The sequence below is a fragment of the Pieris rapae genome, chromosome Z (genome assembly GCF_905147795.1).
Source record: "Pieris rapae chromosome Z, ilPieRapa1.1, whole genome shotgun sequence".
Taxonomy (NCBI): domain Eukaryota; kingdom Metazoa; phylum Arthropoda; class Insecta; order Lepidoptera; family Pieridae; genus Pieris; species Pieris rapae.
In genome coordinates, this window is record NC_059534.1 from 1,219,156 (window position 1) to 1,246,924 (window position 27,769).

Sequence of the window (27,769 nt, forward strand, 5' to 3'; positions counted from 1 at the left end):
GTGATTCATTAAATGTAAGATGACGTTCTAATGAATCACGATTCACCGGTTCAGAGTGATTGTTCAAATATTTTAAACATCAAAAGACGATTCTAGCGATTAGGCGATTGTGTCCACATATTGTTATCATCAAACAACATTTCTAGTGGTTAGGCGTGGTTGTCCACATATTTTTATCATCAAAAGACGATTCTAGCGATTAGGCGTTTGTGTCTACATAGTTTAATACTATGAAGACGGTAAACAAAAAAAAAACAAAATCGGTATAAAATTTCCTTTATTAAAGCTTAACTTACATACATCTACCAGGGTTAGGCGCAGGTGTCCACATGGTTTCTAAAACGGTCTACATATATTCACTTATATCAACTAAAAATGCACGAAATTGTAAAAAATAATAAAAAAGTAATGATTAAACTAATGAACCAATGAAGAAGTCTCTTAATTATCGAGAAATTTGTGGATAAACATACACTTGTCACTTCGAAGCCTTAATACATACAAACTGATAAACAATTTAAAAGGTCTCTTATTTAAATCAGTCGTTAACTAATGATTTGTTAAAAATATTTATTTTGTTATAAAAATAAGTATTATTACTAATGTAGTAATTTTAAATGAATTAAAATTCGTCCATTCAAAAAATCTCAATTAAATTTGTCTCGTTAAAATTCGTCCACTTACAAGTAAAGTTGTTACTTTATTTTATAATTATGTTTTATTAATTGAACAAAGTTTTACTACAATTATTTTTTTAAATAATCATTAATTAATTTTCGAAGGAAATGTAACATTTTTAAAACCTGTTCCTTTATTGAACAAAGAATGACTGTATTTTTTTAAAATCATTTAGCGTTGATTTAAAATAACTCCACAAAAAATTAATTATTGATTGAATGAAGATTTAATGATATTTTTATTAAAATTTTATTAAAATTGTAAATTTTAAAACTAATCATTAATAAAATCAAAATGATTATTGAATTATTGCGTTTTTTTTTAAATCTTCATTCAGTTACATAACATTTTCGTTAAACAAAGAATTGAATTTCAAAAATTCAATTCGTTCATTCATTAGAAGCACTAATTTTAAAATTGTTTATCGAATAATGATTTAAAATCATTAATTGATAGTATTTTATTTAAATTGGAAATTTGAAAATTTAAATTCGTATAAAACCCTTGAGGTTAGAGCTTCAAAACATGCCTTTCGCTTTACAACTAGCGGCAAATGCTCTCACATGAACAATGTAATCCAACATAACAGTAGCAAATGCAGCGTCCAGCACGAATTGTGGTATTTTACCTAAAACATTCATTATTGGTTAAACATTTAATCTATAATATAATATAAAAAATCTATAGTGACTTTATACATTATATTACCTTTAAGATCACAGCACATTAGCCACTGGAAGACTGTGTGTTCCACTTTGCCATTTGGCGTTTGAACCCATTTGGGGGTCAGGAACCAACAGCCAACTTTATTGTGTCCCCTGAAATACACAATATATCGATTTTGATGCAAACATAAATGATTTAATCAGAAATAACTGATTTAAAATGAAAATATGTTAAATAATTATTATTGAACAACTAATTTGTTAATGATTACGGTTGAATAATTAATTTGAATGTCTAATTAGTAAATAATTAATTTTGAATCAATTATACATTGCATAATATTGTTGAAACGGGCGAAATTTTTTCGAGAGATAGAAAAAAGACTGGTCATTTTTTAAAAGCCGGAACTGGCATTGAGAGTCCAAAAAGCCGACGGTGTCAGTCCCAGGAGGCTGATCACCTATGAGATTGACAAATGATCATACACACATCTGAGTGCCTGACCTAAACGTTGTAGCGAGAACGTCGAAACATCGTACTTGCCTCATGAAATGACCATACCTGACCATATCCCGATGCGGCGGATATCCGGGCACAGTGACACTGACACCGCTGCTAATAAAACAAGATGGCGTGTCATCTGTCACTTTCCCGTCACTACTTAGTGGCGCCGTCCGGCGGAGGATGACGAAGTCCCGTGGGGCGATAATCCCGCGGCCCCCACCAGCCGTCACTTGGTACGACAAGTCCACGCCGGGACCCACTTCCTGTTTTGAAAATATTGATTTTGGACAAGCCTTTGATTACGTAAAGGCCTACATTGACGTTGATTAGTGCGAGTGCAAGTGATTAGTAATAGAGGATGATTAGTGCAGGTGTGTAGTGTAAGAGTCCAATTCTTGTTTAGTGGCGCTGTGAAGTAAATTCAGTAGTCGATAGCTGTCAATCATGTTTTGACAGGCACGCTGCTAGTTATAGGTGTGGCTCGCAGTTCACTCGTAAAAAATGTAACTACGCAGACAACTAATCACCTGCACTAATCAGTTGCAGTCCACACTTGTTTTCTCCTAATTACTAATTAAAGTGAATACAGGCCTTTAAGTTAGCAGATCCTATCCAAAATGATCTAGAGACTAAATACACTTACTTTAATCAATTCACTTTTTAATATAGTCGGGTTCCACTCCGGCAGCCTAGTTAAATTATCTCTGAACTCGCTGAAGAGGAATTTTGCTGGACAGTCCACGATACCCTGTGGATATAAACTCTGAGTAAATTATAGAGAAGAAGAAAAGTAGAAAATGGCTTTAACTGATCTCCGGAGGCTATTGTATCTAGCAGCTTCCTTTTGATACAACTCGGGCAGGAGCCTCATCTGATGTCGATACCATAAATACGCTCAAAGCGTGGTTGAATCAGGATTTAAAAAAGAGTGTAAAAACTTTTAAAAGTCCGGCAACGTACTCGAGCCCTCTGGAAATGTGAGTGTCCATATGCGACTGGTATTTCCCAACCAATTCAACTTAGGGCCCTTCAAAGAGTGTATAAATTCTTTAAAGGCCGGCAACGCACTTGCAAGTCATCTGGCAATGTGAGTGTCCATGGGCAATATCACTAAACATCAGGTAAATCTGCTGCTTATTTGCCCCCAAAAAACCTGTCAGAACATGTGAATCCATCTAAGATGCATTGGAATATGTACTCACCGTAAATCGATATACCTTCCCAAACTTTTCAGTCTGAGTCGACTCCACGAAATCACCCTTCTGCGTCCCCCTTTTCTCCAATTTCCAAGATGGCGCATGGATGACCTTCCACGCGTCCTGCATGCTCTCCTCCGCGAGGCGTTTATATTCGTCTATCTGGAAATATATAACATGTATACAGGATGCTGCAATTATACAATTGGGCTGCAATGGACACTCCTCTTTTTGTTAACAGCATCATGACGATTTGACATTAATTTGACATTTGACAAAGTGACATATCGAATAAGAATTATGACAGTTGCTGAGTTTAATTAGATGACGTATCATCTCGGCGTACCAACACTGAGCGTTTCCGAACCAATTCGAATTCGGGTCCTTTACAGAATGTACAAATTGTTAAAAGGCAACGCACTCGGGAGCCCTATGTCATTGAGTGTCCATCGGCGACAGGTACTGCAAAATCTATACGACATTAGTGTACGTCACAGAGCGTACTGCTTTTCTGACGTCGTCTATGGGTGGACGGCCCTCCCCGTTTGCTCCCTGTTCTATAAAAAAACACAGTTTCCTTTCTATCTCTTTCTTTTCTGTGAACAAATTCTTCTTTTGTACTCACAGACAACCATTCAGCTTTAAACTTCTCCCCAGAATCACTGTTAAACAAATATTTCATCCAACTGGACACATTGAACCCAAATTTATTCCACTTCTCCAACTTCTTCTCCAATTCCTCTTCAGTAGCAACATTCTCCAATTCGTTAATATGCTTCTGAACTTCGCTTTCGTTTAGCGAACTGTCAATTGACGCCATTTCTATGTGTATTATCTATTACTTCACCGGTACGACTAAAGTGAAAGCGATATATGGAATTGTATAAGAGGGAAGAGGAAAAACAATGTTTTCTTTGTTCAAAACGCCTTGTTTGACTTCATTCAATGATTTCATACAAGGCCTTTAAGAAAAATCGATGTTTATTATCTGTACAACGTTTGGTACCATTAGTAATCTTTGGTAAAGTTTCATAGGTAAAAGTCATTCTTACTTTAAATATATTGTTTTTATAAAACATATTATAACATGAGATACGAGAGAAAATCTTATTAATAATAGTAATTTAGACAGATGGCGTAGTTTTGCTCTTTCGAGAATTTTGTAAACGTTTTTGACAATCATAAGCATGCCCTAAGACGCATCTAAATTCAATATGACTAACGACAAGAACCTCTCCTGCAGAACTCGAACATGGACTTGGACCGTCGCGGGGTGTTCAGTCGCCTGAAGGGCAGGACGGAAGCTCACTGGAGTGAGCGAAGACGCTGTAAAGATCTACGCTTCCCCGATGAAGGATTTTTACCCTAATCTGATTTTGGCTATTATTTATGTTGGAATTTGTCATTAGCTATCGTGATTGGATCATCTGGATCCGTTAGTACGTGTCGGGGCCTCCTGCGAGCCTTTTTAGTCGGGAAGGGGTAGTAATTGATGCTTTTATGCACCAATGGGTTGGGATGGTGGTTAGCCTTGTCGAAGTGGCGTGTGGACGCCAACTTCATCCATTGGGCTATGGTAGGGAGCTCCAGGTTGTGGTGAAAGGCGACGTTCCTCACGTACCGATGCTCCTGTAGCTGGTGGATATGGCAGTGGGTATGCTAGACTACGCTAGCGCACGCCCAACGGGACATACTTTGCTAGCGGATTTTAGAGTAATCATCATCACCATCGTAATCTCTAAAAGATCTTTTAAGTCTGGGTTCTTATCGTTTCGTGGGGCAAGTAGGTGATCAGCCTTTGCCTGATTGGATCTAAAGCCGTTTTGTTGTTTTGGCTACAACCTTTGGTCTTGGTCCTATGTATCAGTTTCATGAGTAAATATAAAAATAAATAGTAAAAAAGAGTATTTATTTATTCCTTGAAATTCGAAGAAGGTATTAATGGAGAGAGAAATTTGAAATTGCAGTTTTAATTCCGGAAATTCAGTCTCTATGGGATAACATAGTAAATCATATATTAGTATGTCCTAAGGTAGACTATATCTATGAAGTATAAACAATGTTTACATATAATAATTGCAGTAATCAGTTATCTTTTAAGTCTCTTATCGTTGCAAGGATTATTTTATATAAATTTCGAAAGTAGATAAATACGATTTAGTGGCCATATGTAAGAAAATAAACTGCACCTAAAAAAAAATAATATAACGCGATACTTCCCTATATAACGCGTTTTCCTATAACGCGGTTTCCGCCTCCGGCCTCCCATTTAAATCGGATTTTTCTCAAGTTATATTTCTGTAGTCTAATTTCTAATAATTTTTCAAATCCATAATTAGTATTGCGTACCTTTGTACCTAATTTAATTACAAATAAATTTAATTAATTCCTTTTCCTAGTTTTTGAATAAATCAGTTTTACAAGAATATTCGTACAAGGCGATTTCCTATAACACGGTTCCGATCGCGTTATATGGGGGTTACTGTACTAATAGAAATAGAAAGGTCAAATTGATAGTTATATGACAGTCGTAAAAGGGTGGCCTTATCACATTAACGACACACACACACATATATACATATATATATATATATATTGTCTTTATTCATATACTATAATAGAGCAGTGATGACCAAGGCTGTTTAACACTATGAAAAGCCTGCCCCAAAAAGCTGTAGCGAGAACATCGTAATACCCAGAAGGGCTGATCCATCACCTTTGAAATAAAAATGATCAAAGCAATTGAAAACCCATATAGAACTGTTTCATAATAGGCAAGTAGGTGATGAGCCTTCTGTGCCTTACAAGTCGACTGGTGGGTTTTCATGATGCTTTCCTTTACTCATGATAGTGGTGCTACTTGTGGTGACTGGTCGTACTTGAATTCGTGTATGCGGTGATTAGTAATTTCGACTATGTATTTGTGTTGTTACCACGAGAATGTAAGTGCGTGCTCCTATTTAACCATGCCTTCTACTGATAGACGACCATCTTTGTTATTAATTACTTAAGATAACAAGATAAGCTCCTTGCAAACATTGTGTAAAACAAATACTTGACGATTAAAAAGCGTGACGAAGGTTTTATTTCCTTTCTCTTCCGTTCTACAACCCTGATTTGAAAACTGGCAGTAAATGTAAAATTAGAATTTAATTCGTATTTTTTTTTTACGTTCATAAGTGTACATTGTTTATCTACCCTACTTTTGTAATTATTACGATTTAATATAAACTTTTGTTAGATTTTGGGTTTTTAAAATATGTTATTTATTTGATTACCTATTTAAGTACTTGCACCTTTGTTAAGTATCAACATATAGGAAAGAGTGTGCATCCTTAACAGGTTCGAGAACTTAAAAGGGATAAGGATGTATATTTAAGACCAATAACTTATTAAAATAATTTTTGTTTTAATTTTTTTTTTTACATTGTTGTTACCGATAAATAAATATTGACTTTGACAAGCGAGTGTTAAAGGCGCGTTAGAGTCCATTGGAGTACAGCCGGGATTCTCCGACTTTAAGCATGGGTCACACGCTGAAGTCTCCAGGTCTTGCTCCAAGAACCAGTCAATAGAAATGAGAAATAAAGGTTATCAACAAACTCCTTTGACTGAAGCCTTGAACTCTAAGGTTCAAAGCGAAGGTCGATATTTATTCAAATATTTTTTATATTCCAAAAATGTTGAATCACTTAACACCACGAACATATAGATTTCGATAGATAGAATTATAACCGCATTCGTTGTTTAAGTTTAACCGGATTTTTAAAGAGTTCTACGTTTCCCGTATTAATTAGCGCTAAGAATATTTAATGAACGTCTATCAGAGTATGAATTATGACGTATAGTCAAGGTTATTACGATACTTATTTCCGTAGTGAGTTTCAATATGTCAACGAAATGAGCCTAAAATCTGTTGCGATTAATCTAAATCTACCTGCTTTTGAACATTTTTTTAAATTTGAACATGGAATGCCCTATTACAAAACAAAACTGTAACATTTTCAAAAAGGTCTCTATTCCGTTGTTTTAAAGCGCATTTTACGTTAATTAGTTCTTTATAACGTTAATTGATTTTATATTGGCCATAACTTAAGTGAATAATAAATCAAAATTTTAAAAGTCGAACAACGATGTGTCGCAACTTTTAAAGTCCACTGTAGTCTGTGATAATTAAAATGGGGAGCATTTAAACAGTTCTCAATTCAAATTTATGAAACGAAACATTCGGTTAGTAGAAAATTATATAAATGAAAAATATTATTTTATTTAAATATCGAACGATCTCAAAGTAGGATTTAATTAAGCGTGTTGCAAAAAAAAATTCGAACAGTCTGTCCTCGTGTTCTAAAATCAATCAAAATATAACGAATCGAATAAATTGACAAAAATAATTCTTTATTTTAAATATCGAAACGATAGTTGAAGTAAACTGCACTAAGATTAAAATGATGATTCCTAATTCAAATATCGAACAACAATTATAATTCAAGTGTTCCAAATTCAAATCGATTTCAATAAAAAATCGAAGATTTAAGTTCAAAACCAACACAAACACAAATTGAATGTCAAACCAACGTTAAAACAAAATGGCCACTGCAAAATTTACAAATTCCGAACGGACAGCGTTATTGACGCTTACTCACACGCGACTGATCACTTCCTTTGTTTATTGCCACGATATTGTATGATTACAAAGCGCTACAGTAAAATCCGTAAAAATACAGTCGAATTTCATGTTAAATTAATTGAGATAAGTTTCAGAGTCAATCTTGGCTTGGCAGGCAAATCCTGTTTGATTTTAAATTTGGATTTTTACCGTTTATAACAGTAGACTGGGGGAGTTAATTGTTTTTTTTTTATTTTTTAGCTTCACGCAGAGCGTATAGCCACATACAAAGGTAAGGAAACAGAACAGTCGCAAGTCAATTATTATTAGTAATTAAGGCAGTCGTTATAACTTTACCGTTTCTCGTTACAGTACACAACTGTATGTAAATGTTAACGTTTTAAGTTATGTAATTTATACCGTTTTTGTTACAGCATTTTCTACTGTAATAACAGTGATCATGGCAATTACATATTATGACAAAAGAATTAATTAAGTATTTAGGTATGTTGTTTTTAATGCAATCCTTTATGGTTAACCTTGAGCTCGTTCGAATCCAGACAAAAACGCAATGTAAAAACATGGTAACTCAGTTCCTACGTCGTTTATTTTAACCGGCCTAAAAAAGGTGATACGACGTATGATTTTTTTTATTTCGGCAACATTTCGGTATTAATCTAACCGAAAGGAGGGTCACTGGACAAGTAGGCTGATTGTACTAAAAGACAAGAGATATTGGATATGGCGAAGGAGAAATATGGACTTGTCTAGAGAAAGCCTTTCGTTTAATAATTATTTAAAAGGCCAATGTTTAACAATTCTTAATTTAAATTGAAAACGGATATAAGTATTTGATTATACTATAAATGGTAAATATTAACTGTAACATTTTAAATATCGAACGATGTCGAAATGTACTACGATTCAAAGAATATTCCTAATTCAAAATTCGAACAGAATATATCATTATCTTCGTGTTCTAAAACCAATTTCAACTACATAATATTAAAAAAGAACCTAATTTTAAATATCGAACGAGAGCGTAGTTACTTGGTAGGATGCAAAATAGGAATAAGTATTCCTAATTTAAATTTCAAACAGAATGGTCAGACTGACGTATTCTAAAACCGATGTGAAATTATATTGAATTCCTAATTTTAAATATCGAACGATGTCGAAGTGTACAAGAGTTCAAAGCGTAATATTCTTAATTCAAAATTCGTCTTTCTCAAGTTTTAAAATCAATTTTAGATAATATTAAAAAAATATATAATTTTAAATATAGAACGTCTATGCGGAATATTTCAATTTCTTTTTTTTGTGGGGCACCGGGCAAACGAGCCTGCGGGCGCCCAAAAAGGGCAGTAATCGCAGCCCATAGACACCCATTATTAGTGTATTTGCCGGCCTTTGAGGGAGTTTGCTAGTTCGCAAAATAAAATGCCTTATGAAACGGACTGTGCAATTACTAGGTTTTTATAACATTTTTAAATTGTACATACATATTTGCATCCGTTAAGAATTATTACGCAATACTTCGTGCGTAAAAAAAGTATTAATAATAGCAATTTGAAGTTTGTCAGTCATAGACGCCACAACTATCTACGAATGAAAAAGTCCTACAACTTAGGTTTCTCCTCTTATGCACCTGCTTCACGAGACAAGCAGATGATCAGCCTTTGCCTGATCCAAGGCATATCTTACGACGTTTTCCTCCGTGTGAACCTTTAACCTTAGGGATTAGAGCTAGGCTACTACAACATCAATTGACCAATTGAACTCCAATTGACTGCAATCAATCAACAAGTACCTAGAAACGTCGTTAAACATTTAAGATACCCTTTAGGTACCTGATGATGGAAGACTTTGATGAACTCGTACCTCCACCTCAATGCTCGAGTTACACAAGCCTAGTTTCTCAAGCTAGAATAGCAAGCTAGTGTCAGTAAGCTAGTAATTCTGGCTTCGTCTAAAAAAAACTATTTTTTTTTAATAGGGGGAGGCTCACCTGATGTTAAGTGATACCGCCGCCCATGGACTCTCTGAGCCAGAAGGCTGGCGAGTGCGATGACGGCCTTTTAACAATTAGTGCGCTCTTTAACTAGCTTCATTTCTTAGCTATTCAGGTAGTTTTCAATAGGATGTAGTTCTATTTTTTAGGACAGAAGCGCCTGTCACTATAATGACTTGTGTAGTGGCTTCATGTGGCCGGCGAAGCTAGCATGAACCACGCGTTTTTTTTTATTTATTTAGTAGTTTTGTTTTTTTTTATCACCGCGACATATTTTTCAGTTTTTAAGATGCCCAAACCGTGACCATTAATGTCTGTCTCTCCACCCAAGTTATAAAGATAAATCTGATTCATTCAGCACTAAAAGAAATGTGGCAAATTAAAGACAGACTGTCAGACAGCTGTCACTGTCTGACAGCAGTAATGTCTTTAATTAACATAACTTTTACACATTTAAAGAAAACACTTTTAAACGGATTGAAGCTATGTATTATTATAAACTTATAATTATTTTAAATAATTTTTAATTTTTCTGACGTTTCGCGTGCTCTACAAGTTTCCCCGGAGTTAAATAAATACAGATAACATAACTTTTTCTACAGCTGTGATACTTTTTGACATTCAACACCCCTTTGTCTTCAGTAACCATGACAACGCACGCTGTAAAGCACGCGAAACGTCGGAAATTTTAAAATTATATAAAATAATTATAATAATACATAGCTTCAATCCGTTTAAAAGTGTTTTCTTTAACAGATTCTTACTGTAGGCATTCAAGGCTTGGAGATGGCCTATCGTTATTGCAATTAATACATCGATATTCAAATTAGTTAATTACCTTTTAATGACATTAATAATTTGTTATTAAACCTCTCTGAGTATCAGCCTAAGTCTAGATTAATTAGATTAAATCTTACCTTGAAGTCTAATTAGATAATTATAATTGATTTCACAAATTTCTTATCGGATTTGTTTTAAAGAATAATTCTACTAATCGTTAGCGATGTAAGCCATGCGTCTCGTGAATTCAATATAAAAGTATGTACGTACAAAGTACACATGTACTTATTACTAAGGTAAAAGCCCCAATAGATGATCATGTACTAGTATATGATCACTCCATGTATTTGTATATCTATATTCACACTGTTAATGTGCTAATGATGCTGTAAATAAATTAAAAATCTCACAAGACGTTCTGCGACAGAAATGCCATCTATATACAAAAACATGAATCAATAGCGTGTTTTTTCTCAATCTCCCTTACTCTCTCTCTCTCTTAATCTTTCTCATTTAAGCTCCCTATTCTCGCTCCATAGCTATTTGCTTCATGCTACGATGGCCCTTCCTCTCTATCGTACTCTCCCATTTCTTCGACATATACTTTTAGGCGTCTTACGCTGGAACCCAATAATGTATCCACAATCTCAGATGGAAGATAATCCAAGATTGTTGATTGTCAGACCGTTAGTCGATGGATCTCCTATCTGCATCCCAATAATCAAACCCTACGAAGACAATGCATTTTTGGCGACATTAAAAAAAATAAGATAGGGTATTGGCACATTTGAAATGTCATTTTCATACAAACCTACCACGGATATCTTAAATCGACAGATGGCTATAATAATCTGTCTATTGATTATTGGCACACTTTTTACAACATTTGGATTAAGATGTCTATCTGAGATGGTCAAAAATGAATTGAGATAGGATATTGGGTTTGGGCGTGAATAGGCAAGTGTCTCTACTTGTGTTCTACGCAAAGATAAAACATGGAGTCTGTACTATATTTGGTCTGGCCACATGCTACGTCCTGAGCGTCAAACAAACTTGCTGCAAGGTCTTAGAGATTCTTGTATCTGAATAGGCAAGTAGGTGATCAGCCTTCCAAGGGTCTAGGGTTTCCTCACCGGTAGGAGGACATTTTTAATTTAGTTTTTTTCATAGACCAATTGTATGATCGAGTCGAAAAGTATTAAATTAAATAATAACAATTATAATCTTCATAAAAATAAATTATCGTTTAATACATGCATCTGTGCCTGACGATGACATCACACGTTAAACCTGCTATCGAAGTATTCCTCGTTGGGCATATATAAGTCTCAGCTAACTAGTTAATTAGGTGTTTAATTAACAGCCTAGCTATTTAGCTAAAGCGCCGTTCAACTAGCGCCCTGAAAGTGATTTACGCTCAAACCCAATAACCTACCTCAATCCATTTTTTGATTTTAGTCATACCATTATAGTCACAATGTTAGTTATTAATTTAATTTTTATCAAATGTTTATAATAGGTCTGAGAATCGGTTACTATCTTGCATACTCCTAAAAGTATGGGGCGTCCACCTCAAAAATTGTTTTTTTATATTTTTGACGAAATTTTTTGTTTTTATTTTTTTATGATACAACATATAATACATACAGCCCTTAATTTTCACCCCTCTACAATTAACCCCTATTTTTATTTAATAGTTAGGATTCTGTATGCCACTTGGGTACTGTTCGGTACGGTACGGGTAATGTTCCATTATATCGTAGTATTATCTTTATTAACACAGCTTTTAGACATTTATAGAAAACATTTATACCGGATTGAAGCTTTCGACAAGAAATTAACGTCATATAAAGGCTTTTAAGTCAGTTAGTAAGTAGATCGTTGAAATTTGATTTTATTGGACGCACGTGTATGTTTGTCCACAAATCACTCATAGCTTTTAATATTTAATTAAATTATTTTTAATTATTAGTACTAACTAAAACTTCAAAAGCACCCCAATCCTAGCAGAACAGCTAACCTGGGTAGGTATACCAGAAACTACTCGACGACTTAAAAAGCTGCGAGACTACTTATATTCGCAAAGATATGAATAATAATAAAAAAAATATATCTAGAATAAATCACTACATAGTATAAAACAAAGTCACTTTCTCTGTCCCTATGTCCCTTTGTATGCTTAAATCTTTGAAACTACGCAACGGATTTTGATGCGGATTTTTTTTAATAGATAGAGTGATTCAAGAGGAAGGTTTATATATATAATAACATCCATTAAATAGTGGAGAAGTACTATTTTTGAGGTTTCTAATGTGATGTCGTAAATAATTACATTTCATGGAGCTTTCCAGCGACGGAAATAACAATACATAATAAAAACCTGCTTTTCATCTTGCACCCGTGCGAAGCTGGGGCGGGTCACTAGTTATAAATAAAACATAAGTGCTACAACCATTTCAGATCAGGGCCTCAAATTTCTGTATCCGTTTCTCGATTTGTCAATCCATCAGGCTCATATCTTGACACAAACAGAACAGAAAATCTTCAAAAACCAAAAGTTTGTACAGAAAGGGAACTGTCATCTAATTCGAGATCTCTCTCCCTCTCTCTATCTTTGTTTACAGCACTGTGACGTCATTATAGTTGAGCTCGATACTAGAAAATGATTAGTTTTCTTTTCGTATACTCTAGAATTGGACATACCTGATCTTGCGTCAAGATGACCTGTTCCCCAGGCATCCTTGGTCTCGGGCTGGACTCCGGTGTCTCCACGGGCGAGAACCAGTTCACCGTGGAGCCACCATGCGTGGACGCACCAGGTAAAAGTGGGGTGCGTTCTGTCGCTCCATGAGTCACTAGAATTTATAACCTTTACATTACGTTTGACCATTTCAAGGCCTGGGTTCGATTAGGGATGAATGTCACTTGCCAGCAAGCCAACCACTGGATTTATCTGACTCCAGCCCAGGATTAGGGGCACTGGGGTCTGGCTGATTCTTAGGTCCAATTCTTTAGGCAATTTCGTCTTAAGAGATCTAAATACACCAAGGACCGCATATCAAAGTAATTTTATTCATTTAGGTAACTTAATGTACACTTATGAACGTCAAATCTTTGACTTCACCATATATATCGAAGCGGTCGATAGATATGGTCCTTGGTGTAGACCAGTGTTTGAACTAACTAAAACCCCACGCCCCACATGGGGGCAATTTGATTGTTTATTCGAAAACTTATTAAACATGTTTGGAATGGAATTTTATTTCAACTGCGCTTCGTTAGCAATTCATTTAAGTTTTAAATATTAAATATACACCTACAATTGTTACATAAGCATGAGAATTCTAGAAAGGCTAGGATGGGGCATAGGAAACCTTTAGATGAAATAATTTAACTCCATAAGCATGGTATACTTAATCAAAGGCTTTGGTCAAGTCAAAATGATATAACTCTTTGGAATCAGTCTTAACATTTAAATTTCTTACCGATGGCTTCGAGGATCTGCTTCGCCTGCAACTCCTGTGGCAACACCCTGAAGTCCAGGAACCAGGCCTCGCCCCAGGACAACGTGAACGAAGCCAAGATCAGGAACACCTGGTACACTGGTTGAGCCGCATTGGGCCACTGGAAGCAGAATTTGGAGTCAAAGATAAGAAACATGGGAACGATTGTCCTTATCAATCCTTGATAGATTAACTAAACAAGTTTCAAAGTTCGTATTTAATTAACGACTATTTAAATAAAGGATTTCATACGAATGCTAGAAAAGATGGCATGGCAGTTGATGACGCAAAATGCGTGTAAACACATAAACAAATGTAATGATTGTGTTTTTTTGTATAAATACATAAACATATTTGTCTTGGGGATTGTGGGTGTAATTGGAATCAAGACGGGTTGGCTTCCTATCTACTAAAAGTCTTGCGAGGGGTGGTGATCAACCGCGATGCGCAGGCGTTTGCCGCGCGTGCAATATACATGAGCAGCCATTTTGTTGTACAGTCGAACGCGCGCATTCGTAAAGTATACGCACGTTAACGAAAATGGAGAACGATCATTTTGTACCAACAATTTGGGATATGGAAGGTCCCTATTATAAAAATAAACTTGAAAACGTAATTGGGCGGAGATAGTGGATATTTTTCTTGATGATAAATTGGTGGTGATTTTCCGAACTGAGCCAGTTGTATACAGTATTTTGTAGCTCCAAGAAAGTATCGACAGGCAAGCAATAATTCGACTGTCTGTGGCCGTTTTCTGTCACGTGACATATAAGAATCAACATTTCTTGATAATTTTTTTTTTTTATAGAACAGGGGGCAATCTGGCAGGAGGCTCACCTGATGTTAAGTGATACCGCCGCCCATGGACACTCTCAATGCTAGAGGGCTCGCGAGTGCGTTGCCGGCCTTTTAAACATTGGTACGCTCGTTTCTTGAAGGAGCCTAAGTCGAATTGGTTCGGAAATACTTCAGTGGGCAGCTGGTTCCACAAAGTGGTGGTGCGCGGCAAAAACTGCCAAGAAAAACGCGCAGTTGTGGAACGGTGGACGTCGAGGTGATACGATTGATTGATATGCAATTCTTGTGAGAAATAAAGTTATTCCTGGACATTAAAACACTTTTATGTGATACTTACATCAAACACGAACACTTTGGCGATCAAAAAGGCACACGTTCCGCTCGTCGTGAGCTGAAAAAAACAAGTTTAATTGTAATTTGAAACCTTTTGTAAATTATCTAATTTGATGAGAAACTATTACGATTGTTACACTGAACATAATTACCGCACATTACGACGGTAATTTTGACAAATGTCTAGAAGGTAATAATTTATTACGACCTTTGCGTAAATATTACGACCTTGGTGAAAAACATTATTCCCACTATGTATATTATTTTTCTGCACAATCTGAACTAATACTATCTTTGTTACGACTAGGGAAGAGAAATTAATATATAGATTTCCATATAATACAGTTAGGTTTATAATAAAACTTTTTGGAAAAAATCATAAAAATTACTGATACCCACACACTAAATTAAAGACATGAAAACAGTCAGCTTATATGTCGAAGTATCAAAAAAATCACTCACCGCTATCACACTCCAATTATTAATATATAATATGGCGTAGAATAATATTAATAATAAAAATCTTATTATTGCAACAAGTACTATATCGAATAACGACACTTTGATGTCATAATGTATAATCTCTCTCGTAAATATCTGTATTAATGTTTCGCCCCGCATCTGAAAATGAAAATAAAGTATTACATAATAATTATTTTCTAATAATGTCTTGTATTAAATGTAATGTAACAGACATTTCACTTAATATCTCCTATTATCCCTATGATTCCCGATTCACATCATCATAGGCATGTGTTTTGGCGCGTTATTGACAACTTTATGTTAACACTGTCATGTGACATATGACATTTCATCGGACTTAATAAAAATAAATTATGTAAAGTCTTTGGTTTGTGATTTTCGAAAATCATAGATTCATATATGTTTATATCATATTCGAACATTAGTTTCGTATGTAATAATTCGTTATGTGATCATAATTATTAAATTTAAAACATTACCGACCCGAAGACAGCTTTATTTTATTTAATGACAGTTTTGGCGCCATACCACAGACTGGCGACATACAAACTAATTACTATAAACAACAAAGTCTATTTATTTGTTGATGATTTTTGGTAATATAGACACAGAATATAAACAATTTAATAGTCATTAGTAATTTCAAGCACAGATAATGATACTATTATGATATCGGTTCTATTATAAATATTGTTTGGTATTTTTATGTTTAATAATAACAATATATGTTCTTTTTTAATTTTGTTTACTACATGTACTAGATGGCATTGCATGTTGAAAAGTTATAATAATTATTTATATGAAAACAAGGTTTAATTCTTTGATAAAAAATAACAGCCATAAAGAAATAGCACAATTTGTAAAAAAACTGATATCTTTGAGACTATTCTATCTATTAAAAACATAGTATTTAACAAAAAAAGTATACTTTGAAAATTTTCAAAGTATGCTTTTTTATAGTAATATATAAAATAGTATACTTTGATTTTTTTGCGTTGGTTCGTGTTTAAAGAGGCCTTGTAAATAGCAGACTGTTAATAAAATAGCAGATACATACCACAACACATATAAGCCACATCAGACTTGTAAAGAGGAGGTCGAACGTGACAAACAGACAAAAAAATCTTCGAATACTGGACATTCTGCCCTGAGGTCTGTGACCCGCAACCAAGTCCTCGGACAAGAGATTCACTGACTGCGATTGAGCTGAAAATATTTTAAGAGTGAGAGAAGGAGAATCTCTGTTTTCTCTTTAACTACTCTAACCTTTGATATGGAAACAAATCTCGTCTGGATCACTGTCAAATATGTCGAACTTCGTACGAAAAAAAATAGTTTGACAGCTACATTTTTCTACATACAGCAACCAAACGGACAGTAGGCTCACCGATGTTAAGTGATATCATTAAACCTATAAATTCCAGAGCTAGCAGGTGCGTTGTCGGCCTTTAAAGAATTAGTACGCTCTTTTAAGGACCCGAGGTCGTATGCGTTGGGAAATACCTACCAGCCATGGACACTTACATTGCCAGAAGGCTCGCAAGTGCTTCGTCGGAGTTTAAATAACTTGTACAATTTTCTTGAATAAAAGGATAATATGTCTCTGATTAAAAACTTATTCGTATAGCAGACAAAACCTGAGAGGACGCCCAGAAGTAAGTAATAAAAAAAAAATTTGACCAATAAATTTTTTTTTTGAAAAACAAACAAATGGAAACATGAACCAACATTCTTCAAATGGCGAGTGGATATTATTTGCATGACATACCCAAACTTCTGTACGGTCTTTGGGATACGCTTCCAAGCAGCGACTCCGCTGCCTCGCGGATGTGATAATCAGCCATCTGGAATTAAATGAAACCGATTTAGTATATTATGTGCAATCAGGCAGAAAGACATCGTGAAGACTCTTATATTCCCCATTTACACAGATGAAACGTGGGCCTTGCAATAATATTAACAATAACGCATAATTCAGTCCCCCCCTCCCCGCATAATAACGTTTTTGCTGACACACGTCGTCGACTTTTCGGGTCTAAGACATGTCGATTTCCTCACGATGTTTTCCTTCACCGTTCGAGCAAATGTTAAATGCGCACATAGAAAGAAACTCCATTGGTGCACAGCCGGGGATCAAACCACTAGGCCAACTTCTCTTCTTGCACTGTATATACACAGATACAAATTCTGAGGCCCAGAACTCATAAGGTAGCAACACTGGTTTATTTTTTTATATTAATTGATTTATTAGTGATAAATTTACAAATCATTTTTAAAGAACTTTATTTCTCTTTACATTACAAACTTAATATACACACAAATCCATCAGCCATCATAATTGGCTACTAGGCTCATTCTGATATGTATATTTAATGTCCTGAATTGTTTAAAGATGATAATATTGCAAATTTTACTCACACACCTCATTAAATAGACCTCTACAAATATTTTTTATGTGGCTTCGGCCAGATAAGCAACAACCAGTATTGCGTGTTTGTGTTTTTGATAAGCCAGTATGATTTGATTTGAAGTTGCATTACACAAAACAACAAGTAGGTCACTGTTACTGTACCTCTGACAATGAAAATGTTTAGAACTGGCCAGTTAGAAACAATACTAATGAAAACTTTTTTTAAACAATGTTGACCATTTTGACCATGTTGTATATAGCAGTATTATATGGAATCCATTAATGTGCGAAGAACATGTCTACTAAGAATACTAAATTTTGCTTCAATTAAATAAAAATAACTGATACTTTGTGCCTATTTCAGTATAGTACTTTTATTCTAGGAGTATATTGTATTTAAGCATACAAAATATTGTAAAACCTATTTGGAAATAGTAAGTGTTGAGTTTCTTGGCCATTCTTCTCCACAAGAAACTACCTTTTGGAAGGGGCAACTAGAATCATCTTAATATCTTATTTAATGTTCAACTGCCATTTTAGGTTATCTTTTTGGAATAAATAACTTGACTTGACTTGATTACAATATGTGATCTATTTACAACATGTTGAAAACATTCAAAAATCTTTTACGCCTAGCTTTCATTAACACAGGATTTTTAAATAAATTAAGGAATTTAATATGATATTACTTTATCGGAGATCTTTAGCCGCTGTTACTTTTATGTATAAATCACTAAATAATCAATAACAGAGCAGAGTCCTCTTACAGGATATTAAAATTGTTGATCTTTTCTCATTTCCATATCTTAAATTCAGGTCAATTTTCTAAATTCCTTCTGTAAAAACCAAAATAATAGTTCAGGCATCTCTCTTTCAAACTCTTTGTGATTGTAATAGCTTTTTCTTTGTGCGCAACAAAAAATTCTGGTATATATTTTAATTGTAATCATATTTTTTTGGAACATTTATATTTAGAAAATTTTTATACATTTTAGATAAAAGAATTTGTAACATATACCATACATTTAGTACTATCTACTATGTAGTAGTATGTGGTAAACTATATTAAATAAATGAACAAAATTTAATTTGTAATATTAGGCTTTTTTTAAACTATATAATTGCAGTTAAGAACTATAGTTGGTTGTTACAAAATATATGAGACCATTGATGAACAATGGTCTCAATGCTTAACAAACAAAAACAACTATTAACCTTCAAATGTAAAATATCGGGTACTTAAGTGTATGTCCGCAAATATTTCACTGGGCGACCTTAACGAACCTTTTAAAAATGTAAGTATATAAACAATTGTTATCACTCAAACTGAGATTAAAGTTACAAATAATTTGTTTTGGCTAATTCTTATCGTTACATTAAGTGTCCTCGTTAACAACTAGTGTCCTCTGTATAAATAATGAGTCATTTATATTCACTGAATTATAAATTAAATATGAATATATAAATCTATCAAATTACCTTGTCTTGTGTACAGTTTCTCACATCACTTTTATATTTAAATGCGTTAGGTGGGTTTAATAACGATTAGGACATCTCGTTTCACTTAAATTATAACAATTCTGTTGATTATAAATAAGCACCGAAACTTTATTTATAAATATTGTTACAAATTTATGTAAAAACACTTGTTCAACACAATAGAATTATTTTAGAAATAGACCAATTCTTTACTCTATTGACCTATCAACTATCACTAATATGAGCTGTGACAATTGACACATTTTGTATGTCAACTGTCAGTTACACAATTATTAATCACACAATAATAAAATATGTGTTTATAAAATGTAATTCTTTAATTTATTACTTAGCTAATATAATTGGTAGATTTTTAATTAATTAATTGAGTACTTGAATTTGTATTAAAGAACTCTAGTATTAATTAGCTAAACTGAACCTGTAGACAATTCTAGCGTTACAGAAACAGGAAATGTCATTTTCATTCAAATAAAGTTGTCGACTTCCTAGTTCCTACACACACGACTATTTCTCTTGGGCCCGTGGTATGAGCAGTCGCTGATTTACACATATTATTACGTATATTAATTTGAATAACTCGTATTTGTGTTATGTATGTCTATATGACTAGTATTCACAAGCTTCATAACGATACCAGATATTTTTTTTAACAATTGATGTCCATTGTTTTTCTGGTTGGAGAATCTCTGTATTAAATGTATTAATAGCTTTATAATAAACACAATTAGATATTTAAATAGACTTTCCGAAATTATTTTTTTAAATTCTTCCCACATGCTAAACTATAAATAACAGTCTACCTATCTATGCGTATAGATATATATTCATTAATTCCCTACTTACTTAATTACTAGAGATACCATATTGTTTGGATTGTCCTGCAGTTGAGTTTCATCATCTTACGTCGAGGCAGAATACGAAATACCCATATCACCTCGGCGCCCGTCGTTCCACAACGAAGCGTTTCTAAAGTCAGTTTTGCCGCGCAACACACCTATTAAAAAGCCGGCAACGCACTCATGAGCCGTCTGGCATTGAGAGTGAGTCATTTAACATCACGTGAGTCTCCTGCCGGTTTGCACCAATGTCATTTAGAAGTGGAGAAGTCTCCTTTCGTTCGTGTCATTTTGGTACAGCTGGGAATGCAGCAGCAGCAACCAGAGCAGCTATGGGTGTGTGCATTGTGTGAGGGTGTGGTTGTGTGCGAAGATGTATGAGGTCTTTGAAGGACGATCATGATCTATGATATGATATGTGTGTGCTTAAGAGTAAAGATTGGCGGAGAGGGAAAATAACAAATTAAAATTATTTCTCAAAAAAAAAAAATTGGTTTGGTCGTGAAGACAAAATAACAACAAAAACTTATAAAATTCATTTTATTTCAACATATATATATTCTACAAATTCCACAAAATATATTACATAATATGTCTTAAGAGTACTATGATTTAAGAGAATACAGAATCGCTTGGCTTACGCCCAAACCAAATAACCTATCTCAATCCATTTTTGGCCATCTGAGATAGACTCCTTAATCCAAATATTGATAGTAGTGTGTCAATAACCAATCGACGGATAGTAATATCCATCTATCGATACAAGCTATCCATGGTACGTCGGATCGGTGTATGTGGATAGACTTTTGTATGAAAATGACAGTTCTGTGCCAATATGCTTTATACTATCTTAAGATATTAACTGTTACCAGTTTTTAAAATAATTAAAAAGCTATTTGATATGTTTTAAAAATAGACATGTATGTTTTATAATATTTGTACGGTTTTATTTACTTTATTTGGTTTATATTGATTATCAAATATGAGTATAAAGAGCGAAGAGATTGCATTCTATCGCTAAAAATGGATTGTTTTCGTAGGGTTTAGTTATTGGGATGCAGATAGGACATTGATCGACTGTCAAGGTCTGGCAATCCACAATCTCAGACTGAGCACAATCTGAGATTGTGGATTAATTATTGGGTTCGGGCGTAAGTCTATGCTAATTATTAAAAGCTAGAGGACAATTTTGTAAAACTACTTTAAATTCTTTATTAAGCTATATCTTAATTTTAAAACCTTTGACATTTGCTTTGAAATATTTATAAATATTTATTGTACCACTAAAGTGCTTTCAAAAAATGTTTCTGTTTTCGCAATGGATCTATATCTACAAAGATCAGTAAAATGCTTCCTCCGCTAATATCAATAAAACGTAGTCCTTGATTGACATTTTTAAATACGGTCATCATAACTCGGCTTACATCTTACCAATTTACACTCATCCAACTATTATATTAACTGAAATAATCTCCACTCTATAGTCTATACTGTACCGTCTGACAATAGACAGTGGCGTGTGCTGTGCTAGCGCGTTTGTTTACATACACTGCCTTCACAGCTAAGTGTACCCAAAAAGAACTTTACTTCTTTTTATACTAATAAATAAATATTAAGTGCGACATTAAAAAAAGACAGACACAGAAATTCATGAGATTTAACGTGGGCCAAAATGAGATAGCAAGCATCATACAGTGTATATATTCATATTAGACTGAGGAGCAAAAGCGGTAATGATTGTTACACTGTGTGTCATAATTACTGACGATACTTACATATTACGACGGTAATTTTGACGAATGTCTAGAACGTAATAATTTATTAACACTCTTCTCGCCTAAATATTATGACGTAGGTGAAACACAGATATATCATTACCACTCTATATTAGTTTTAAAACTGTCGCATTTAGTTTTACGATCATTTAGCTTACAATCTAAACTAAAACTATATGGTTGTTGCGATGTATTTCAGGACAATAAAATTAGGTTAACGAATATTACTAACATTTATGTAGTAATATTTATCTATCCCAATAAATTTCTTAAATCAATAAATACAGAACATTATCCCTTGTTTTTTTTGTAAGTCGATAAAAATATAATCATTAAGGGATGGACTTATTTTTAAATAGTCTTGTGTCTAATACCATCTAGCTGTCCCAACTCCAACCCTATTATCTGGTGGGTCCCTCGCACAGCAGTACGAAGCCAGTATACCAATAGTTGACAGGCCCAAAGATAGAACACTGATGCTGCACACAGCACCAGAGGTGATATCGTTCAGGGCTGTTCCAGATTTCGGCTGGATGCAGAGGAGGAGAAGTAAACCAAAAGCGCTGAGGAGCGAGAACGACGATAACACGATGTAACCTGTAAAAATTATATTTATAAACCTACTGGTATACCAATGAACCCAGCAGCGTCTCTGAGGTCGTAGGAACCACGGATGTGCACCAAGAGAATGGGCAATTAACGCTCATTATTGGGATCTGTCACTCTTGGAAGTTACTTGGAGTAGAGGATTAGTCTAAAGAACGGTCTCAACATGATGTCTCGATGAAATATCTATTTACCCTGATTCTAAACACCTTGGTATATTAAAAAAACTTACCGGAAATATAATTCCTATTTGGCAAAAGTTGGTTACGTCTTGATCTAAGGCCTAGTAAGCCAAGCAGGAAGCAGGTGAAACCGGAAAGAACACCAAAGTCCAGATAGTAACGGCGTCCCACCTGGAAAATATTATAAGCATCTGAGTTTCATCATTGGACGTTGAGGCAGAATACGAAACGTCCGTATCACCTCCGTCATTTGCACTACCACTATGTGGAACCAGCTACCCACTGAAGTATTTCCGATCCACATCGACTTAAAGTCCTTCAAAAAAAGAGCGATCCTTCTGGCAATGTGTGTATTACTTAACATCCTGCCCGTTCGCCAGTGTTATGTAGAACCACTATACATCAGATGAGCTTTGTTATGCAATATATTGAAAGTTTAATTATTACGCATTATCTAGTTAAATTTTATTTAAATATCACAAATAAAATGTTGACTACAGCTAACTTCAGGGTGTCGGTTTATTAAAGGAGTGCGCGAAGAGAAGAGACAGATCAAAAGTACCCATAAGCACGATGAAAATCATGAAAGTGAATGATGCGAGAGAGGTAGAGTGAGCAAGTGGAGATCCGTGGTCTCTGTCTGTCACCCCCCTTCCGCCTTCGGAAAAAGGAGTGATAATATAAAAAAGTATATTAATTACTTTTATTACGGTAACACCAAATACCCCAGGAATCCCATTATCATATTAGTCCTTCTAAAAGAACGCGATTGTTCCAAACCGCATGGATATCCATATCAACTCAGATAATGCTAGATCTAGATATACCAATAGCACATGGAAACCATAACACTACAAACTATAAGTGCTTGGTACAAAATTGTATTCCATTTTTCTTGTATCAGTGTGTCGTTGGCAAGCTTTTATAAGTGAGTAATTCTCTTTTCTTCTATCATTAATCTTCTATTTAAATATACTTACAGAATACATCATGTAGAAACTAAGTCCTGTGGTCAAACCCCCGCAGAGAGTCAACATCAATGCTGCAATGGTTAGCGAAGCGGCAGCACCGTTTTGTTTAAAACTTATAGATTTGTATGTGTCTTCAGAGTACGTAGATGGAGCCTCAGCTACCCTGCAAATATATCAGAAAAGCTTTTGTAAAATGCCTACGTATGTCCGTGGGAGGGGGGAGTCTGAGATCAGTATCTGGTGGTGTTGGTGACTCCAGAACTCGTGCTTTTCTTAACGAATGAGCGAGGAAGATATTAAAGCACATGGACCAATTTTTTTGAATTGGTTTTAACTTTCTATTTATTCATTATTAATATTACAATGTGGGTTAAGAGTATTGTAAATACTGTATATTTTGTATATTTGTATGTAGAAAATAAATATTAAAATAATAATACCTTTGGGATGATGTATGAATGTAACATCTTACAAAAAATTTGGGGCAAATCATTTTTATGGTATACCTATACGCTATCAATATTTTTAAGTAAGTATATTTTTATTAAATCCAGTAATATTTTTTGTAGTTTTCGTGTTTTCAATTTATAAATTGATACTTAATTGTCATACGAAACGGTTTGCACGAATTTATTGTTTTTTTTAATTATATTTAACGTGGCTATACGTGTCTCTAACTATTCAAGAAATAATTATCAATAACCTATCTAAATCCATTGATGACCATCTGAGATAGACATCTTAATACAAATATTGTGCCAACAAGCGTTCGACGGATTGTAATAGCCATCTGTCGATACAAGCTATCCATGGTAGGACGGATTGGTGTATGTGCATAGACCTATTTGTATGAAAATGACAGATGAACTGTGTCAATAACCTTTCTTAAGATTTTTTTTTTAAATAACCCGTTTTTTAAATAATTAAAACCTATTTGATATGTTTAAAACATACACATGTGTATTTCAATATTATCTGTACGGTTTTATTTAAGTACTTTATATGGTTTGGTAAATATGTGTGTAAAGGAGCGAAGAGATTGCTTTCTATCCGTCGCCAAAAATGGATTGTCTTCGTAGGGTTTGGTTATAACTGATTCCTATCAGTGACAGTCGATCGATCGACTGTCACGGTCTGATCTCAGATTGTTTTCAATATGTGATTGTGTTTAATTATTGGGTTCGGGCGTTAATGGGACTTTTTAACACTCGTACGATGAAAAAAATTGCCGGCTTGCTTTAAACCCAACACGACGGCGTGTCAGTCAAAGGAGGCTGATCACCTTTGTGCCTATTAGATTGACAAATGATGACACAGATACAGATATCTTAGACCCAGATCTAAAAAGGTTGTAAGGTGGTGTTTTTTGTTAATTTTTCTATACTAGCTGACCCGGCAAACTTCGTTCCGCCTAACAGTCTAATAATATCGTATTAACTTTATTTAAAGTTAATTTAGGATTACAACTTTTTTTGCAAATACAGTAACGGTTAATTACTATTCTCTCTAGTGCTAATGATGCCAGCAAAAAATGATGCATAGTTTTGCCAACAGATGGCACCACAAGTTGTTTGCATTCGTAAAATTAATTAAATAATTTATTGTTATCCGATAACGTATCTGACATTTTATTACTTATGATGATATTCGGAGCGGAGAAGAATCCACCAAAATAAAGATGGAAGAAGTGGCGGTAAAACTTCTTTAGGTTCTTTATTCTTTATCGTGGAATAAAAAATTCCACCAATATCTACTCGACCTCCGTCGTTCCACAACTGAGCGTTTTAAGGTAGTTTTTGCACCACCCCTATACGGAACCCATTACCCAAGGAAGTATTTCCAAACCAATCCGACTTAGGTTCCTTCAAATAGCGTGTTAAGAGAACCCACAAGTCGACAGCCGTCTGGCATTAATAGTCCATATCTCATTAGATGAGCGTGCCCATTTGCCCCTATTCTATAAAAAACTTACCGTGGCATGATAACGGCTGTTGTCTTGTCTCTCTTCTCTCTTACAAACACATCATGTCTGTCAAACTCTGGCAGGCCATAATTCAACTTCTGCTGGGCTTTAGGCGAAATCGGTGATGTGCTACTCAAATTGGCGCATGATTTCGACGGTGTCATATTCGTCGGCGTGCTAGACACCAGTTTGATGGGCGTCCTTTGTTTTGGACTACGTACTGACGGCTGACTGCTGTAGCTCTTCAGCTTTCTTGGTGTTGATAAGAGCTCATGAAGCTTTTGGGTCGCAATCTTCGACGCTATATCTTCATCAGGGACGATAGCGTACCTTAAAGTTTTCCCGTTCACAGTCTTGACTATTTCACTTGGTATAGCTTTCAATTCGTTTAGATCTGGTGCGTCCACGTTGTACTCCTCGATCTCGCTTTCATCAGCTTCGATGATGCGTTTTTTGGTTGGTGAATAGTCCGTATCATAACTGTCATATCGTACTGACAGCTCCTGTTGTTGTTTCAATTGTGCCATCTCTAAATCTTCGCTTCGTGTCCTGCAATGAATGATCGCTCGTGTTGGTTTACACATTAACGACGCTTGACGATGGAACCTGGCTGGTTTCGGGGGCAGTTCAGGGGGCTCGTCTTTGAGTCTTGATATTCGTAGAGGATTGTCGGATATATCTGTTCGTAGTATTCGTTTGTCCAATCGTGGTGTGTTGGCGCCCAGTGGTGGGACCCGCTTCCGTTCGGGTGAAACAATTCTTGTACATTTCTGGGCATGTTCGCTCGCGCAGAACGCTGGGTTGGAGTAATATTTGTAGACAATCTTTGGTGACTCCATTGGGTTCTGTGTTTGAATTTAATGTTCAGAGCATTTCTTGCGTACGCGACTTTTAACCACGGTTATTTTAAGAAATCTAAAACACTATTTTAGTTGATATAACTTAGTTAACATAACTTTAAAATATACTAATGTGTGACGCACGATATTTGTTAAAACACTTTTGTTGCAAACAATTTAAATTATTAACACATGCCAGTCCGATCCAACGGTTAACCGTCAACTGAATAGGGGAATTTTCAAAAAAGGCTAGGGTCGGAAATGGCGCGCGCGCACCCCACCGTTAGCACGCGCTGAATTAATTACACAATCATTGGGACTTATATGTATAAAAATAGGATACACTTTCGTTTAATAAACTTTAAGGTCGAATTTTATTAGTTTTCTATACATGAGGGCCCGGTGTGAAGGGAAAACTAAGTAATAATATCAAAATACCATGACATTTTCAAATGTATGTAACGAAGTCCCATGGGTATGGAATATTGTTTCTAGCTAGTATTGTCTATTGTTTGAATCAACTGAACTGGCAGTAAATGATTGTAATTTTACATTTACTGCCAGTTCTCAGATCAAGGGCGTAGAACGGAAGAGAAGAACTGGCAATAAACTCTCCGCCACTCTTTTTAATCGCCAAGTTTTTTTTACGCAACGTTTGTACGTTCCATATGACATCTTGAGTAATAAAGAATAATAAAATAAATTCATAACAAAGATTTGTCCTCTATCAGCAGGAGGCATGGTGAAATAGAGCACGCACTTATGTAAGTGTATGTACTCGTGAGAACAACACGCAAAGACGTAGTATAAACAACTAATATCAAACAAAACAAAACGGCTAGACAACAGGATTTGCTTTTACAAACTTTTTTGCAAAACACTGAATACACTACATGATGCACACTTCTATCCTTCTCCTTTATTCGACCACTTTCTTAAAAACGAACTGTTCACTAAGGATTCAAACCTTTATAACTTCTCTAATAATATTAAGCAACATCTATCATGCTGTGGGGTGCTGCAGAGTCCCATGTCTGTTCAGCGGAAGCGGGCTGATCCGGATATTAATATATGATTATTAGTATATGTTTAAGGAATTATATATAGTCAAAGTCAAAGTCAAAAT

At 34.8% G+C, this 27,769-nt stretch overlaps 2 protein-coding genes and 1 long non-coding RNA gene across 3 annotated transcripts; all 3 read right to left on the reverse strand.

The window, feature by feature from the left end:
- Positions 1-260: 260 nt before the first annotated feature.
- Positions 261-19,605, reverse strand: LOC110993389 (steroidogenic acute regulatory protein-like). The gene is made up of 12 exons (XM_045634082.1): positions 19,451-19,605; positions 17,330-17,405; positions 16,619-16,767; positions 15,541-15,699; positions 15,083-15,136; positions 13,930-14,068; positions 13,148-13,299; positions 3,051-3,206; positions 2,492-2,596; positions 1,906-2,111; positions 1,387-1,496; positions 261-1,306 (listed from the first exon to the last, which is right to left on the reverse strand). The coding sequence occupies exons 2-12, from the start codon at positions 17,403-17,405 to the stop codon at positions 1,197-1,199; spliced, it is 1,416 nt and encodes a 471-aa protein (XP_045490038.1). The 5' UTR covers positions 19,451-19,605; the 3' UTR covers positions 261-1,196.
- LOC110993390 lies at positions 4,948-7,752 on the reverse strand. The gene is made up of 2 exons (XR_002600183.2): positions 7,623-7,752; positions 4,948-5,034 (listed from the first exon to the last, which is right to left on the reverse strand). It is a non-coding gene; the product is annotated as an uncharacterized LOC110993390 (long non-coding RNA).
- A 1,957-nt stretch (positions 19,606-21,562) lies between the features above and the next one.
- Positions 21,563-26,847, reverse strand: LOC110993834. Its single transcript, XM_022260201.2, has 4 exons — positions 25,814-26,847; positions 23,851-24,004; positions 22,921-23,041; positions 21,563-22,679 (listed from the first exon to the last, which is right to left on the reverse strand). Exons 1-4 carry the CDS (start codon positions 26,641-26,643, stop codon positions 22,450-22,452), a joined length of 1,335 nt encoding a protein of 444 aa, XP_022115893.2. The 5' UTR covers positions 26,644-26,847; the 3' UTR covers positions 21,563-22,449.
- Between the last annotated feature and the right edge of the window lie 922 nt (positions 26,848-27,769).

Bases quoted from the DNA above. Each gene is read 5' to 3' on its own strand.
- LOC110993834 (XM_022260201.2), bottom strand. From the start codon at position 26,643: ATGGAGTCACCAAAGATTGTCTACAAATATTACTCCAACCCAGCGTTC. The intron at 23,042-23,850 runs GTAAGTATATTT...AATATTTTCCAG, and splicing joins GTTTCTACATGATGTATTCT to GTGGGACGCCGTTACTATCT. The intron at 22,680-22,920 runs GTAAGTTTTTTT...TAATTTTTACAG, and splicing joins AAATAGGAATTATATTTCCG to GTTACATCGTGTTATCGTCG.
- LOC110993389 (XM_045634082.1), bottom strand. From the start codon at position 17,405: ATGGCTGATTATCACATCCGCGAGGCAGCGGAGTCGCTGCTTGGAAGC. The intron at 16,768-17,329 runs GTATGTCATGCA...AAATATTTTCAG, and splicing joins AAGACCGTACAGAAGTTTGG to CTCAATCGCAGTCAGTGAAT. The intron at 15,700-16,618 runs GTATGTATCTGC...TTTCATTTTCAG, and splicing joins TGTGGCTTATATGTGTTGTG to ATGCGGGGCGAAACATTAAT.